A 16,256-nucleotide genomic window follows, 5' to 3' on the forward strand; every position below is an offset into this window, starting at 1 on the left:
TGTCTTGTTATGTAATCATATGAGAGCAGAGCTCCAAATCCAATTTAACCAGCTGGAAGCACCCTTCCTCCTCCTGCTCCTCCTCCTCCACAGTCCTGATTCAAATATTCCTCTCTGGACAGGAAGCTGCTGGTTACTCTGGTAACACGACCCCTCAGCCACCAGCAGCATGGGAACATCCAAATTAATGTTAGTGAAAACAAGGATTCATGTTTCTCTGGAGAGTAATAACAAGTCAGAGTGGTAGACGGAAAAAAACATTAAATAATCAAGAGAAGTAGAAGTACTTATTACTCTGTACTTAAAAAAACACTTTATTAATTTAGCTTATTTAAAAATGTGTACAAGATATATAAATATTGGGAAGGAAAAAGACATGAAATGCCACTTTTATACATTTATATGACATCAAAGAAAATGACTGGAAAAAAAGTGAAACTATGATTTAGTTTTGAGAAATGTTAAGGAATGTAGGAACACATTCATAGACACACACAATGGCAAAAACAATGTAAACAGAGTTCCTCCTGCCTGACATCTCCATGGCAACACAGCATCATGTCTCCATGACGTCCTACGAGCGATAGAGTTCAGAACAGTTTTTGTTGTTTCACCTAAAAACTTTGGGAATTTTCTCCTCAAATCTGATAGTGATTTGAAGTAAGTTGGACTTAGTTGTAAAAAAAAGAAGACTTCATGCATTTGTGAGCATCAATCAGTGTTCAGCTTCATCTGAGGCAAAATGTGATGAGAGCTGTGGGGCCAACCCCCTGCACACAGTTCTGATAAAGCAGAAAAGCCAAATGTTTGTGGTATTTTCAAATGGATAACGCAATGTGTTTTTCCAACTGTAACTTTGATTGCTATCATGTAGCTATCATTCTTTAACGTTGTTGAAAATACATCATATCTGATAATGTCATTTTTAACAATTTAGCACCTACGATAGAAAAAAAGAGGGTCAATAACAAATGTTTAATCTCATGAATATAAACACATTGTAAAAGAATGCAGGATGTTTCTTTAAGGACCTCGATCTCTTCCAAATTGGTTTTTGGTGACTGCAAAACCATGTCACACAATGACTTTTCAGAAGCAAATATCAGTTTACAATAGTATTAAGCAGCAAATGTTCACATTGGTTATGTTGGAATCAAAATAGCTACCAGTAAAGTTCCTGCTGATCCACGATTTCATTAACTGTGTGTGTGTGTGTGTGTGTGTGTGTGTGTGTGTGTGTGTGTGTGTGTGTGCGCGTCTGTCAGCTGTGTGATATTCCTGAGGAGCTCCATAACGAAGGGTCTTCCTGCTTTGCCAACGTCTGATTAACAAACCTCAGCATCCCTGTCAGTGAACTCATGTCCACCTCCTCCTCCGCCTCACCAACCAGAGTGCACACCGACTCCCTCCTCGACTCACCCGAACACTCAACGTCTCCCTCCTGTAGAGAGGCAGCCTCCACTTCGGGGCTTCCATCATCTTGTTTGTCCACCATGTATGTGAGGGGGTTGAAAGAGAGGTCGGAGGTCGCTGTGGCATCCACAGTGCTGAGGCCCTGCCAACTGTGGTGTGCTTCGCTTGGGAAAGGGGAGACAGAGGAGGAGGAGGCCTCCCATGGCTGCTTGCTCAATGCCTCCCTCAGTGTTGCCTTCAGGCTCAGGGGGAGATCCAGGGAAGAGTCAATGCTACTGCTCTGTAGCCAATCACGAGTTTCAGACAGGTGAGAGGCTGAGGTGGGCTGAAGGTATGTGTGAGCCGGGGGTGTTGAGCAACTTTGTGTGTGCGTTGGGGAGCGGGGAGAAGTTGACTGAGAATGTGTAAGAGCGTGGGTCGTTTGAGGGGGTGAGTGGGCAGAGGAGGAGCGCTCTGGCGAGTGTGGGAATTTGTGCAGAGCTGGTACAGCGAGTGTGTGATTGTAAAGGTTCTGACGGTCGGCAGCTCGCTCCAAACTGGAGATCCTGGCTTGGAGACGGGTCACCTCAGATTCCTGCAGGGAGACGAGAAAAGAAACTTTAGCTGCTTTCAGACACTCTATGAACTCCAGATTGTCTCCTGACATTCTCTGGAGGGGCTTAATGTGAGAATGAAAATGTCTGAGTGAGAGACTCTGGACAGCCTCCGGAGTTTCTGCAGCCAGCCCTCTGGTTAGAACTCTGGATCAGAGTTGATCTCCACAGGAGAATTAATACGATAATCCCCCTCACCTGAAAGCTCTTGTTTTCTGTGTTGTTGTAAACGTGTGTGAGCAGAGAATCTCCTTCATGTCTTAAAACTAACACTAAAAAGCAATTTGATGCAAATTTCCTTATCAACTTCTAAAAGCTGTACCTTGATGAGCATGGTCTCATTGGAGGTTTCCATGGAATTCTCAAAGGCCTGCAGCTGAGCCTGGAGCTGCGCAGCCTGGACTCTGGTTTGATTTAACTGTGCGCTGACCATCTCCAGCTGAGCACGGAGGTCACTGTTCTGGGTTCTGCTCTGCTCGTACAGAATCCTGCTTTGCTCCATCTGGGTTTTATTCTGAAGTAGCTGGCTCTTGCTCTGGTCCAACTGTGTTTGAAGGTGACTTGCTTGGTTCTGGGTTTGTTGCAACTCCGTCTTGGTGTTGTCTAGCAGAGCTTTGGTTTGGTCGAGCTGGGTCTGGCTCTGGTGGAGCTTTGCAGCGAGCTGCTCTTGGGAGGAGCGCATGGTGGAGGATATCTGCTCAGAGACTTTGAGGAGCTGACCTCGAGTCTGCTGCAGGGACTCCAGCTGAGGAGGGAGGGGGGGGAGAAAGACTGATGAGGCAAACTTGTTTTGTTTTTTTACACGCTGCTTTTTTCAGAACAAGGTTAGAACAACACCAGTTGAGCTGGATGAGCTGCAGTTATGCGGATGATGCGCACTTACTGGCTGTCATTTTGTTTGATTCACTTTTAATGTGCTGCTGTAATTCTCTGATGGAGCCGGTTGCAGCAGGGCAATAAAGTAAAAAAAAAAACATATGACGAGAAACTGAGATGTTGGCTTGTGAGAAAACTTGATGGAAGAAATACGGAACTCACACAGTACTGTTAATGTTGAAAGGAAAAAAGAGGAAACAGATATGAAGAAGGAAAAGTGTTGAGCAAAGAGGCAGACTAGCCATGAAATATTAATTACATCAAAAGACAAACAAAGCAAAGTGACAGACTTAGCACTGACAGGAATTCTGCTGAACCAGTGATGTCACATTATCATAATATCAGTGTGTAAATCACAGATTTCATCTAAGGTTTAGCCAAGAGACAAGTCTCACAAGAAGAGCTGAGAGTCTCTTTGGGGAATGTTATAATATAATTGACAGTAATTCCAAACTGAAACTTGACCATTGAGACATAATAACAGATTAATTCATTACATAACATGGAGGACACCCTCTGTATTAGGGATTTCACTGTGGAAATCTTTTTACAAGAACATACAGGTGTTGGCTCAGTGTCTGTGCAGTGTTTACTCTGAGTCAGATCTGTCACTCTGTGATGTGACTCTCCTGTAGAGCATGACCACCCGGCCCGAACCTGACGGGCAACGAAGGGTCAGACAGAAAAATCTAGTTATAGAATTGGTATGTACCTCCTTACTGTGCTGTGCCCTCTCCAACTCCAGCTCCTGCTCTAAAGAGGCGACTGTGCTCTGCAGCCTGGCCTCCTTCAGAGCCAGCTCCTCCTCCACCCTACACAGCCGGACCTCCTGCGGATGCACGCAGGCACGCACGCAAAACACAGAAAGATTGAGTGATGCATCCATTTTAACATGCCATACATTCTCTAGTTTCCCCTGATTAGCAAACAACAATATAACATTTAGTAGTATATTCAAATAAATCATCATATTTCATATCAGACAACAATTCACTGTCAAATGCATTTTGTACAGGCATCACTTCTGAAAAAAAACTCACACATTAAGTCAGTAGGTAACAAGGAAGTGACTAAATTATCATCGAGTTTCACTTCCGTTATCCATTGAACAGTTTGAACATGAGTGATAACTTATTAATAAATTGTACTTCAGCTCTACCTTCTCCTCGCTCTGCAGCCTGGTGGCTTCCAGTTCTCTGGTCAGAGATTCACAGTGAAGTCGAGTTTCTTCAAGATCTTGCAGCAAAGTCTGAAGTTTCTGTTGACACAAACGCAGCTGCTGGCCGAGCTCCTGGGACTCCTAACACACAACACACAGCACACACACACACACACACACAGTGTCCGAATACCTTTAATAATTATTAAAAACCTTTTCTGAACAAAATCTTTGTACCTCTTGAGCTGCCTCACAATGCTCTGTGCTGGTTTGAAAGTTATGACACCAGATTATCAGTTTTATGAAGATATGAAGACAAAATAAATGCAACCATAAAGTGTGCAAACATTTTTACACCCTTTGTATCATCATGGATTAACTCACAGTGTTTGATCAGGGTTTCATATAAGGTCCTCATATTACAGCTGATGGTTACTAAAATGGTTAATTTCATTTTTGTTCTCTAAAAAATTCCTATGCAATTAAAAATGTTTCTTATTTAGTCATCTGTAACATTTTGCAAATATTTTCATATTGTACATATATTTATATCTTTTTGACATTTGTTTTTATTTATTTAAATTTAATTTTAGAGAATTTCTTACCCACTTATTGCTCTTATACTTGAGGCTCCTGTCTTTATCTTTGCAAGTACTCACTTGCTTTATCTTTCCACCAATATTTCTGTTTAATATGTTTGTTATGCACAAAACAAGCAAATTCCTTGTATGTTACCTGGCAAATAAATACAATTCTGAAACAGAACTCATTATAAGCCATTTTACAGCTGTAATAATAACTCTGCTATCTAGAACTAGGGCATAAACATTTATGACCAAACTTTGTGTTGGTTTCACTGTGACTGTTCTCAACTGCACAGTTAAGAACAGCTCATAAAATAACATAAAGATAATAACATAATAAAATAATATTAGTCCCTCTCTTCCTGTTCTCTAGCCCTTAAAAATTTTGTCAAACTGAAAAGTAAAAAACAAATATCTATTCAGGCTGACTGGTGTCTTAATGACACTTTCTGCCACGTCTCGCCAACTTCCTCGTCTGACCTTTGTGTTTCTGTCTGTGAGCGCCCTCTGTGCTTGTCTCAGCTCTTTCTCTCTGGCTTCAAGGTTCCGCTGCATAGACTCCACCTTCCTCTCCATCTCCTGCTTGTGCTCTCTGATTGCCACGTCCAGCTGACCCAGCTGAGGACAATGACAGCACGGCCGGGTAAAGAACAACAACATTAAAAAAAGACAGTGCTGATTAAAACAAAGTAATAAATAAAACGTGTTTGTTTGTGTGAAAGTTGTACCAGCTGTGCTCTCTGTTGGAGCTCCCCCTGTCTCTCCTTCAGTGCATTGTCCATATCTAAGACCTCGTGAGTTCTCGCTTCCAACTCCCTCTGGGTCTCACTGTGAAGCCACACAAACACACACACACTCTTATTTCAACAGTTTGCCAGATATCTATATAATTATTATTTGTGTAAACCAATCTAAGAAACAACACTGGGACTATTTGCTGAATGTCAAAGTAACTGGGTCAAATAGAAGAAACATGACTTCAGGACTTTCTGAAGGATTTTATTATCTGAGATTTTGAATCAATCTTAGTTAAAGTCAGTTATTTAGATTTTGTAGCATTTAGACCATGAACATGTGTGGACTTGAACTCGTTTCAGTGTCTTTTTTTGAAGGGGGCTTGTGAGTTCAAACTAGATCATGACAGCTGTTATTGAATGATCCATGTTTCCTATGTCAAGCATCTGCATGTCGAGACCATGTGCTCATTGTGCTCTGTAGGACATTGACACCAAGGAGAAACTGCAATAGACTGGGTGGCCATGATTAATCAATTAAGATAATGTTTTCGTCTTTTTCACATGAGAATTAAAAACTCTCTGTGACATGCATACCTATCTGAGTGCTTGATGTACAATATCTGCACATAGTGCTTCACAGTGTATGTGAGAGAAATGTACACAGATTTTTATATTTCAAGTCAGTTTTAAATAGAAAATGTTACTTCACAAACCACAGCTTATGTGAAAAATCAGTCAAGGCAAATTACATCAAACAAGTAAGAACAAATGACATCACAATAATCAAAAGAAATAAATATCAAAACATCTTCCACAGCAAAGGATTTGTCTCGGTATAAATGTTCAAAAATGTCATTGCATCATCTGACACAGAGGATATACAGTCGCCCAAGTGTGAGTCTGTGAGTGGGACACTGGAACAGTAACAGGCTCAGTGACTGTGCATGCGTCGTTTGGTGTTTTTGTGAGACAGTAAACCGTATCATCTGTGACACGGAGGACTCCGCTACAGCTCAGGATCTCATCTGTGCAACAGCAAGTGAACGTCCTCTCCACATCTGAGCCGTCCCTTGTCCCTGTGTGCCCCATGTGCAGAACAACATTTCCCATTAGGGCTTATTCTCACCTAAGCTGAACTGTCAGTTTCTCCACTGACGCCTGCCGCTCATCTGCAATGCTCTGTGTTATCTGCAGAATGTCCTTGAGTTTCAGTAGCTGCTCCAGCGTATCGGCCAGTTCCCCCCTCACCGCCTGCAGCTGCCCCTCCAGCATCAGGACCCGCTGCACAGAGTTGAGCTGGTCTGCCTCGCAGCGATGGAGCTTCTCCTCAAGATCGACAACTGCGAGGGGCAAGAAGGAAGCAAGACAGAAATAAGATCATAAAGCAATGGATAAGCTGTAAATGTTCTGTTCTGATTTCAACTGTCTCTTTTCTGCAGAGAAAAATACAAAGAACTCACATTAAAACCTCCTGCACTGTGCAGATTTCAGAAAAAAACATGTCATACCCAGATCGTTCTTGCTGGCGAGTTTGTTCTTCGACTGTTGCAGGCTCTCCTCCATGCGGCTGATCTGAACTGTCTTGACGGTGACATCTTTCCTCAGACGCTGCAGCTCAGACTCTTTAGTCACCAGCTCCCCTCGACACTTAACCATCTCTGATGTTACATGGCTGCAAAGAGAAAAACAAATACAACTATAATCAGTAAGATTTCATAAATCGGGTAAACTTAGAACATGCAATATGTAAAGCCCCGCTCCTGCATTTCACTCCAGGTACCTACCTTAGAGTGAGCATGGCTCCCATCGTTGTCTTAGAGCAACTTAGAAAGAAGCAAACAATTCCAAAACTATTCGAGATGCTTACTGAAGCCAAACAAAGAGCCTTTTGGCTGCTCATTCAAACAACTGGCATTCTATTCCTCTGGAACAAATAATAACTTAATGAAAAAGAAGGTAACCAGCAGCTCTGCAGACTGAAATTACTCCAAGCCTCTCAGGACTCTCCCTGTCTCCAACAAGTGAGATCCCAGTCTATTTATACATATTTATGGGTAAGGGAGGGCTGCCTCATGCCTAAGGACAGATAGGATGCGGTGAATCATAAGACTGTGATAGTTGAGGCGTTTGATTGTTTTTGCTGCAGATCATGAAGTACAGCCAGAAAAACAAAAGCCTCATACAAATTGTATGAAACAGCTGCAACATCAACTGCACATATCTTTACAAGTTAGGGGAAAGCTTTAAATTAAACAACAAAAAGCTGCACTGCAATGCAGAAATTAATGTTTTAAGTGTGATGATACTTGGTCTGTTAAAATCCACAAAAATCATCTGACTGAAATCATTCTGCAACAATTTTCATTACCCCTGATTTTCTGTTTCCTCTGTCGCTCAGAGTTTAAAATGAGTCCAGAGTCGCTGTGTGTGCAGGTGGTCTTACGTGACGGACTCAGTCAGCTGAGTGTTCTGCTGGTTCATCTCCTGCAGGTCCTTCTCTCTCTCCTGGTTGTCCTGCTTTTTGGTCCTCACCTCCTCCTGCAGAGATGCCCGTGCTCGCTCCAGCTGCTGCTCCAGACTGGACACCTACGCACACACATACACACACTTTACATATCATTTCCTGCATATGTCAGCTCATAATATAAAACCAAATAAAGGGGACAAATGATTTTTTTTGACATGGCACTAAAACTATGTAATCCCTGCAGGCCTTTTCTATTACTGTCAAAAGGATCTTGTAAAGTAAGAGGTTCCACTTTAACTGTCCTCATGCAGCTCACTGAAAGAAGATCATTGTGCTCTGTTTGTTGTAAGGGACAGAAAGTACAACCAGGACTTAAAATGCTCTGAGCTATAAATAAAATCACAAGCTCAAAAAGCTGTGTCCATTAACCAATGATACAGATTTACCATAAATTTCATTTAGTTGCAGGGTGTAGGCGTAGTTTTGAAAATATGTACGATACATATTCTCCTGGGATTTTCACACACAACAGTATATTGAGTTTATTCAGAATGGTGAGAAAAGCAAAAACCCTCCGGTGAGCGGCACTAATCTGGAAGGAGAAACCTAGTTGAAGAGAGAGGTGAGGGGGGAATGGACAGACTGGTTGAAGCTGAGGCTACAGATACTCAGATAACCACCTCTTTACAACTATATGATAAGCAGAAAGGCAGCTACTCAAACACTTGAAGTGGATGGACTACAACAGCAAACAGCCACGTCAGGTTCCACTTCTGTCAGCCAGGAACAGAGATCTGAGGCTGTAGTCGACTCCAGTCTTTGGAGCAAACCTGCCATGTGTCAACAGTTCAGCCTGGTGGTGATGTTTTCTCGGTGACCTCTGGCCCCACTAATACTAATCAACCATTGTCTGAATGCCACAGTCTGAGAATTGCTGCTGAACATCTGGCCACACTTTAGTGATTCTCAAACTGTGTGGCAGTGTTTACTCTGAGTCAGATCTGTCACTCCGTGATGTGACTCTCCTGTAGAGCATGACCACCCGGCCCGAACCTGATGGGCCACGAAGGGTCAGACGGAAAAATCTAGTTATAGATATCTAAAGAGGCGACTGTGCCCTGACAGGGGGGGCACGTGACCGCTCCCGTTCTTTGTTTTTTTTTTTCTGCGGTAAACCTAATGTTTTACCTGGACTCATTTTTCACATTGAGATAGAGAGAGACAGAGACAGAGAGAGAGAGAGACACGGAGAGACAGAGACAGACAGAAGAGAGATTCTTCTTCCTCCAAAGGGGGGGCGTGTCAGAAAAAGTTTGAGAACCACTGCTCTAATGGATACTTCCAGCATTTCTTCCATGACAAAGCATCATGTCGTAAAGCAAGGGTCGTCCCAAACTGTATTCAGGAACATGATAATGAGTTGATTCCAATAGATCACGAATCAAGAATTTCTTAGAAAGATTTCCCCACTTCCAAGTCTATGCCATGGAGAATTAAGGTTATTTTAAGAGCAAAGGAGGGTGCTAATAAAGTAAGTTCCAAGAATTCATAATCTGACCTATTTGAAAATCAGCCTGAATATAATGCATTAGGTAGACTATAAAAGGAAGTGTTCAGCACAGCTGCTCGACATGTCACACTGTGAGACCAACAGAATAGACTCTGTTGGTCTCCAAATCAAGACTGGACTTTCAAACAGGAAAAGCAGGTATCTTCCCTAGAGCTGAGACCCTCAAGGGGCCTAAAGAGAGGCTCTGCAGCTCATATTATCGTAGATACCAGTTCCCTAAATGTGCCCGATTGTTTTCATCTGGATCCATTAATTTATTTCATGGGAAACTGAGACAATTTGGAAAAACGCAATGTTAAAGAAAGAAAATCCTCAATCTGTCCCCTGATGTGGAGATGCACAAAATGTGAGTTCTTCCCTGACCCATAACTCATCCTAATGCCCAGTTTCCTGGAAACCCATTCAGTTGTTGTGTCATCTTCTTTACAATCAAACCAACCAACCAACAGACAGGGGTGAAAGCACAATCTCCTTCGCCGAAGTAAAGTACTCCAAGCTATTAGTTTCCTACTTGTCTCTGCAGTTGGCACTGGTTCTCTTCCAGGTCAGAGATGTGGGTGGTGCTCTCAGTCAACATGGTCTGCTGCTGCTGGAGAGAAAGCTGCAGCTGCAGGTTCTGCTCGCTGGATCTCTGACAAACCAGACTGGTGCTGTGGAGCTGCTCCTGCAGGGATGACACCTGACGAGGGAGGAACAGGAGAGAATATAAGGCTCACAAGACAAGTGGACACTGACTAAATAATGTTTCTTCATAAAACGTTTAAAGATCGTCATCATTGTAATGCAGTACCTTGTCATTGCTCTTTTGCAGCTGATTCTCATAGTGAGTCTTTACGTCGTCCATCTGCTGCAGGTATGAGGCCAGTTCTTCTCTGCACGCTGACAGAGACGACTGTAGCTCACCTACCTGATGAATGAACACAAGTCATTGATGGTGGAATATGTTTTCCGTAAAGGTCATAATAGGTTAATTCTGTTTGTCTATAGCGATCTATTCTTAGAAACCTCTGTGGCGGACTGAGCTGCCTGCTCTTTGAAACTCTGCAACAACTCTTCATTGTTTCTGACTTCAACCTGCTTCTCCTGAAATCAAATCAAGATCAAATTGTAGATGTATGAAACAGCACAGTATATACCTGGGATTAATGATAGATGTTTTACCTTTGACATAAATCTGAAATGCTTTGTATGCTTAATACAGTGAACAGATACATTTGTGACTGTACATATGGTGTCATTACTTGCGTAAGCTGTTCCACAGTGGTCTGCAACAGCAGAGCAGCTTTCTGAGCGTCGTCTCTTTCCCTCTGGCATAAACAAAGCTCCTGCTCCATTTCTAACAGCCGAGACCGAGCTTCTTCTACAGATAACTGCAGCTGCAGGGGAGAGAAAATACTGTTACATATAAAAAAATATATGAAACTTTACTATTTAAAGCTGCATTTTTAAAAACATTGTCAAGGAGAGAACAGTTTTAGCAAAAATTCACATTAACTTAAAATCATATTTGATCAGCGAAAAAAGTAGGTTGAATAGAATTGAAATGAACTGTAGAGTTAACATGGTGGCGTGGCAGGAAAAACTAATTGTAGATCACCATTTCTATTCTGTGCTGTTGCTCCGTGCATTGTTGAGACTGTGATCTTTTACACTTGTCTAAAGACTGTTGATACTCTCTCTGCTTTTTGGTCATCATTGTCTGGTAATGTTGAACAGAGCTGGTCTTCTCCTGTATTTGGAAAAAGGAAGGTGAAAAACAAAAGGCCACAACACTGTCAACGGATTTGCATTGTTGCAAGCTAAAGCTAGCAGACAGAGAATTCAATCGTAATACACAAATACTTGTCAGAAGAGGTTGTGAAGTGTCACTAAATATTCATTTCATTTGTATTGGGAGACAAATTGAACAGACCTGACGTGTTCAGTCATTTTTATATATGAACAAGTTTTTACATATCCAAGTTGACATTTATCAACGTCTTCTATATGTATGGTACATCTTTTTCATCCTGACACATTTGCCTACTTATACTTTAGCATCCATCAGGTGTTGGAAACATTATCAACACATCCACTCGCTCACTGTGAGTGCATGCATGTGTGTATGAGTGTTGTACCAGTAGCTGATTCTCCAGTTCGGTGGTTTTCAGTGCAGCCTGACTGTAAGCTGATGTTTTCTCCTGTAACTGTTTCTCCAGCGCAGCCACACGGCCACATTTTCTCTTCAACTGAGGTGAAACGGAGACACAGAAATAAAAAGGCTGCTGTGAACAACATCCTGTAAGAAACAAATGATTACCTCTCTCTTGGAAAAAAAGTTACCTCTTTCTCTGTGTCAGTGGCCTGGCTGACTTTATCCAGCAGCTCTGTGTGGAGGCTCTGGTAGTGGGAGGCTCTCTGGGCCATGGAGCTCTGCAGGGAGGTGATCTCCTCCTGGGCTCTGCTGAGACGATCCTGCAGCCGCTCGACCAGGCTGCTATGTTTTGTTCGCTCAAATTCTGATGACTGTAGCACCCGTAACAGCTGCTGGTAACCTTCACCTGCAGGGATGGAGAGACAGGGATAAAAAGGACTGTGATACTTCTATTTCTTGCATTAAGAAAAAGTGTCTGCCATCTAATGCCATTTTTAACTACATTACCATATTACATAAACTTTATTGCAAGTGAGACACCTTTGCAAACACCTCAAGCACAAACAAAGCCATAGAGTGAGACTCTTAGTCTAATTAAAGTATGTTTTAATAATCAAAATAGAACTTCACTTTTGAGAAAGAAGGAATTTGTTAAATAAGAAGTTTTAGGAGACCTCTGTTAACAGGCATATACTGTAGATCAAGCAGCAGATCAGTGAAAATACAAAGAAAGTTTTACATCACATTAAATCACAAAAAAGCTATAGATGCACTGATCTACATTATCATAACCATATCATTACCTGGCTTTAACTTGAGAAGTTGCACAGTTCCTGAATAGTCCACTGGAGGCAACATACAGGGCTTGATACAAAGTGCTCCCACAGCGCCCTGAAATTAAAAAACGAACATTTTACGACAGTAAACACATCATCTCCTGCACAGAGTCAGTGATAAACATGTCTACTTTTTAAGGACAGAACCAGGTTTGGGAAAACAAATTAATGAATGGTTTAACAATTCATTGGGTCAAACACAATAATAAAATCAGGTGACACGAGAACACAAATGAATGTTAATGTGTGTATCTATGTTTCTCCACCTCTCGTAGATGTAGCAGCGCCAGTACAGCCTCCAGACTCGACAGCTCTGCCTGGCTCTGCTGAGCTTCTCTATGGCTCTGAGCCACCCTCTGCTCTTGGCTATGGGTCAGAGTCCTCAGCTCTTGCAGCTCCCTGAGCAGAGAAGCCTGCTCCCTGCATTCTGCTCCCTGCTCCGCAAGCTGACGATCCAGGATTGAGGCGCGTCGCCTGGCCTCCTCCAGTTGAGTCAGGATTTCTGAGCGCTCAGCAGCCGAACGCTTAGCCTCCCTAAACTCCTCCTTCAGCTGGCTGTGAAGCAGAATGTGAAGGAAATTAGAAATTTTACACATGCAAATATTTGAGAAAACAATGACAAAGAAAAAACTATATAAGAAATCAGTGTTGTACCTGATGGTTTGGCCCTGCTCTGCCATTTCTCTCTGCAGTGCAGCGCACTTCATCTCCACCTCTTCTTTCTCTCTGTCACACTCAATAAGGCTCTCTTTGAGTTTGCTCTCGCTCTCCATCACCTTCAAAACGCATTTTCATCATCAACATGACAAACAAACAAAACTTGAATTTAAACAAATTTTTTCAGTAACAAGTTATTCATATAAGAAAATTTTACCTTTTTAAGTTTAATCGAAATTGTGGCTTTGTATTCTTTAAAAGCTTCTTTGAGTTTCTCTGCATTTTCAAGTGCTTGGTTCCTTTGTTGCTCAGCTCTGTAAGGGAATAAGGCTTTAGAACTACAGAAATTACTTCATCATAATGTGACAGGAAAAAAACATGATGACATTTCATAATAGGGAGTAAAAAATATATACGATCAACCTAGGGTTGCTGGGAAATGCAGTCCAAAATGGATAACAGGGCTGCACCAAGAGCTGTTCACAGGTTTATTCAAAGTTTGGTGAAGCTCGACTCGGTACGCTTAACTGGAGAATCTGTTGTTTTTTGTGAATATGCTGTTGTCGTGATTAACAACATCACATACTTAGATGAATCCCACTCAGCGCTGCTATGGAGCACTTGTGATCTGTTTTTTTTAAAGTTTAATAATATTGAATGTATTGCGTGTCCAAAGGCGGCACTTCCTTGGGCCCTTATGAATGCAAATTCCAAGCATAAAGATATTATGATGAATGGTTGTCGATGTAGATAAAAGCATCACCGTTTTCCTAGCGCTGTCTTGTTGTCCAGTTCTTCTCGGAGTGCACTGAGCTCATCACTGAGACTTGCCAACACAATGTCATTGTGTGCTGCTGCTTCCTGGCTACACTCAGCTCTCAGTTCTGCAGCCCTTGGGAACACAGACAAGGAGAAGTTATTGGAAGATTATGCCAGGTTCAATTAGACTTAGTCAGTTAGTTTAATAGTTCTTAAAAGGACCAGGAGTAGAGCCAAAAGTCTATACGCAACAATATACATAACAACATGTACCCCATAGCACATTGCATAATGTTCACATGTAATCAATATCCAGTGCAAACAGACATACAATTGTCACATAACTATTACATAAACAGCATCTGAAGATATACTAGTTAAGGTCGTATGGTTACTTGAGCTCTTTGGCTTTTGCCTCCAGCTCTGCTTCAAGCTGACGAATCTGTACACTCATGACTGCCACACTGCTTTCAACACCAGCCCTGGGGCCTCTGAGGTGGAGCTGTAAATGAAGCATACACAGCAGATGTGTTAAATGTGGTTTCTTTTTCTGTTACATATGATTTAAATATTCACCATTTCATTGATGAAAAGGCAACATACCACTCTCTTTTGCTGTTGGTGCAACTAAATACATCTAAGAACTAGGGCAGGGGCAATAAAACAATATCAATAATTACTGTAATATTATGTCATCAATGGTGATACAACAAATCTTCAATATATATCAATATATTGCTATATCTATAGAAAAAATGTGCAAGCACAGTGTGGAGGTATAACACATAAATGATCTACTTCAGACTGTTTCTCTCAGTTCATCAGTCTTTGCACAGAAATAATAATGTGACATTTATCATTGTAATTATCTATATCGAATCAATTGATGTGAAAATGTTTATCTTGATAAAATGTTTGGCCTTGTCGATCAGCCCGACAAAGAACACTGATTTCACACTGTACTCATTCTGTAGCACACAATTATGACACGAGATACAATGTTCAAGAAGAATGCAAGTCACACAAATCAGCTGCATAGGGATGACTGTCAAACCTGAGACTTGGAGGAGGTCAATTCATACTGCAGAGCATCGAGGTCACTGATGAGCTGCTCATCCTGCATGGAGAGGCAGGCATTCTCCTGACGCACACAGCTCACCTTCTTCCTCAAAGAAATGGACTCCATGTCTGCTGACCTGATTTTGACAAAAGCAGACGGGATAGAGGGAAGACAGAGGTGTGGATGAGAGGTCTGAGTTTGAGATGATGCTGTACAGCATTTTTAAATGTACCTTCTAGTTATGTCACACACATCACGTATCTAAACAGGGTTTATAATGCAAGATAAGATTTTAACACTTTAACACAGTCAATTTCTCAGAGACTGAGTCATGCATCTGAAATCAGGCATATTAAGCAGACTGATACTTGTGAGTGTGTTCCAAATAAAAATCTGGATCTAATGACTTTAAATGTGGTTTCATAAGGGTACTATGCTTTTGTGTGATGGGACATGTACCACTTCCCTACACATACACATGTATACACCAAGAAGTTTGAGACAAGAAGACAGAGGGAGTCTGTGACACACTCTTCTCTCCTACCCTGCAGGTGGAGGAGGATGGAGGAGGATGGGCTAAGACTGCCAGCAGTGGTATGTGCAGAGGAACATCAGGTATCTACTGCAGCTCTTGTCAGATCAAGCGATCAGGACTCTGCTGCTGGTACTGATCCTCATGGCCCTGGCTGATTGTAAGGAGCTAGCGAGGTGGAAATCAAATGATGAAGTTCAGTCATTAGGATAAATGCTATCACTAACGGGTTTAGACTGTGTGCACGTCATGCTGTTGACTTACCTCAGTTTTTATCCCACACTGTGCAGGAGGTGCTCTAGTCGAAGTAGATTCCTCGGACTGAAGACATCTTGGGTATCGAACATTGAACTAATAATGAGTGCATGATGTCGCCCTCCAGCTAACCTACTAGCCTCGTCCTGCCGAGGTTAGCTTTGAGATGATCGAGCAGCATTTCCAACATGTGCGACTCGATGGAAAGTTAACAACAAGGACAGCTAACTAATGAATGGACCGCTACGTCTAAACCATCAGTGACTACAGCGGAGAGTAGCGAAGCTAGCTAGCACAACGAGGCTAGCTAGATGTAAACAAAGATGCTCGCTGCATCAACAGGTTGCTAGCTACTTTACTTTATCGTTGTTTTTAGAGAAAACTACACGACAATCAACACATGTTTTGAAGTAAATCAGTTTGGTCCTCGTGCAGCTATTAAAGTATATTTGCCTTTTAAAATATCTATTTGTAACTTCTAGCGAAACAAATCCTTCCAGGTTACCGCATAGCAATTTGTATTTAGTCTCCGCCCACTTCCCAGGAACGCGTTCTTTGATTGGATAAGACGACTAATGCCGTGACGTGATTGGTGGAGCGGGGTTGTCAATGACAGCAGCCGCG

General features: G+C 42.0%; 1 protein-coding gene across 1 annotated transcript; it reads right to left on the minus strand.

Moving 5' to 3' along the window:
• Positions 1-287: 287 nt before the first annotated feature.
• Positions 288-16,158, minus strand: ccdc18 (coiled-coil domain containing 18). Its single transcript, XM_020099318.2, has 25 exons — positions 15,642-16,158; positions 15,390-15,545; positions 14,840-14,981; positions 14,181-14,287; positions 13,790-13,918; positions 13,244-13,340; positions 13,024-13,145; positions 12,636-12,924; positions 12,337-12,424; positions 11,722-11,939; positions 11,517-11,627; positions 10,997-11,128; positions 10,641-10,775; positions 10,405-10,482; positions 10,190-10,306; positions 9,911-10,078; positions 7,806-7,948; positions 6,871-7,034; positions 6,489-6,702; positions 5,354-5,453; positions 5,106-5,243; positions 4,042-4,182; positions 3,595-3,711; positions 2,329-2,751; positions 288-1,987 (listed from the first exon to the last, which is right to left on the minus strand). The coding sequence occupies exons 3-25, from the start codon at positions 14,969-14,971 to the stop codon at positions 1,262-1,264; spliced, it is 4,089 nt and encodes a 1,362-aa protein (XP_019954877.2). The 5' UTR covers positions 14,972-14,981; positions 15,390-15,545; positions 15,642-16,158; the 3' UTR covers positions 288-1,261.
• Between the last annotated feature and the right edge of the window lie 98 nt (positions 16,159-16,256).

This window comes from Paralichthys olivaceus, chromosome 16 (assembly GCF_024713975.1).
Source record: "Paralichthys olivaceus isolate ysfri-2021 chromosome 16, ASM2471397v2, whole genome shotgun sequence".
Classification (NCBI taxonomy): Eukaryota; Metazoa; Chordata; class Actinopteri; order Pleuronectiformes; family Paralichthyidae; genus Paralichthys; species Paralichthys olivaceus.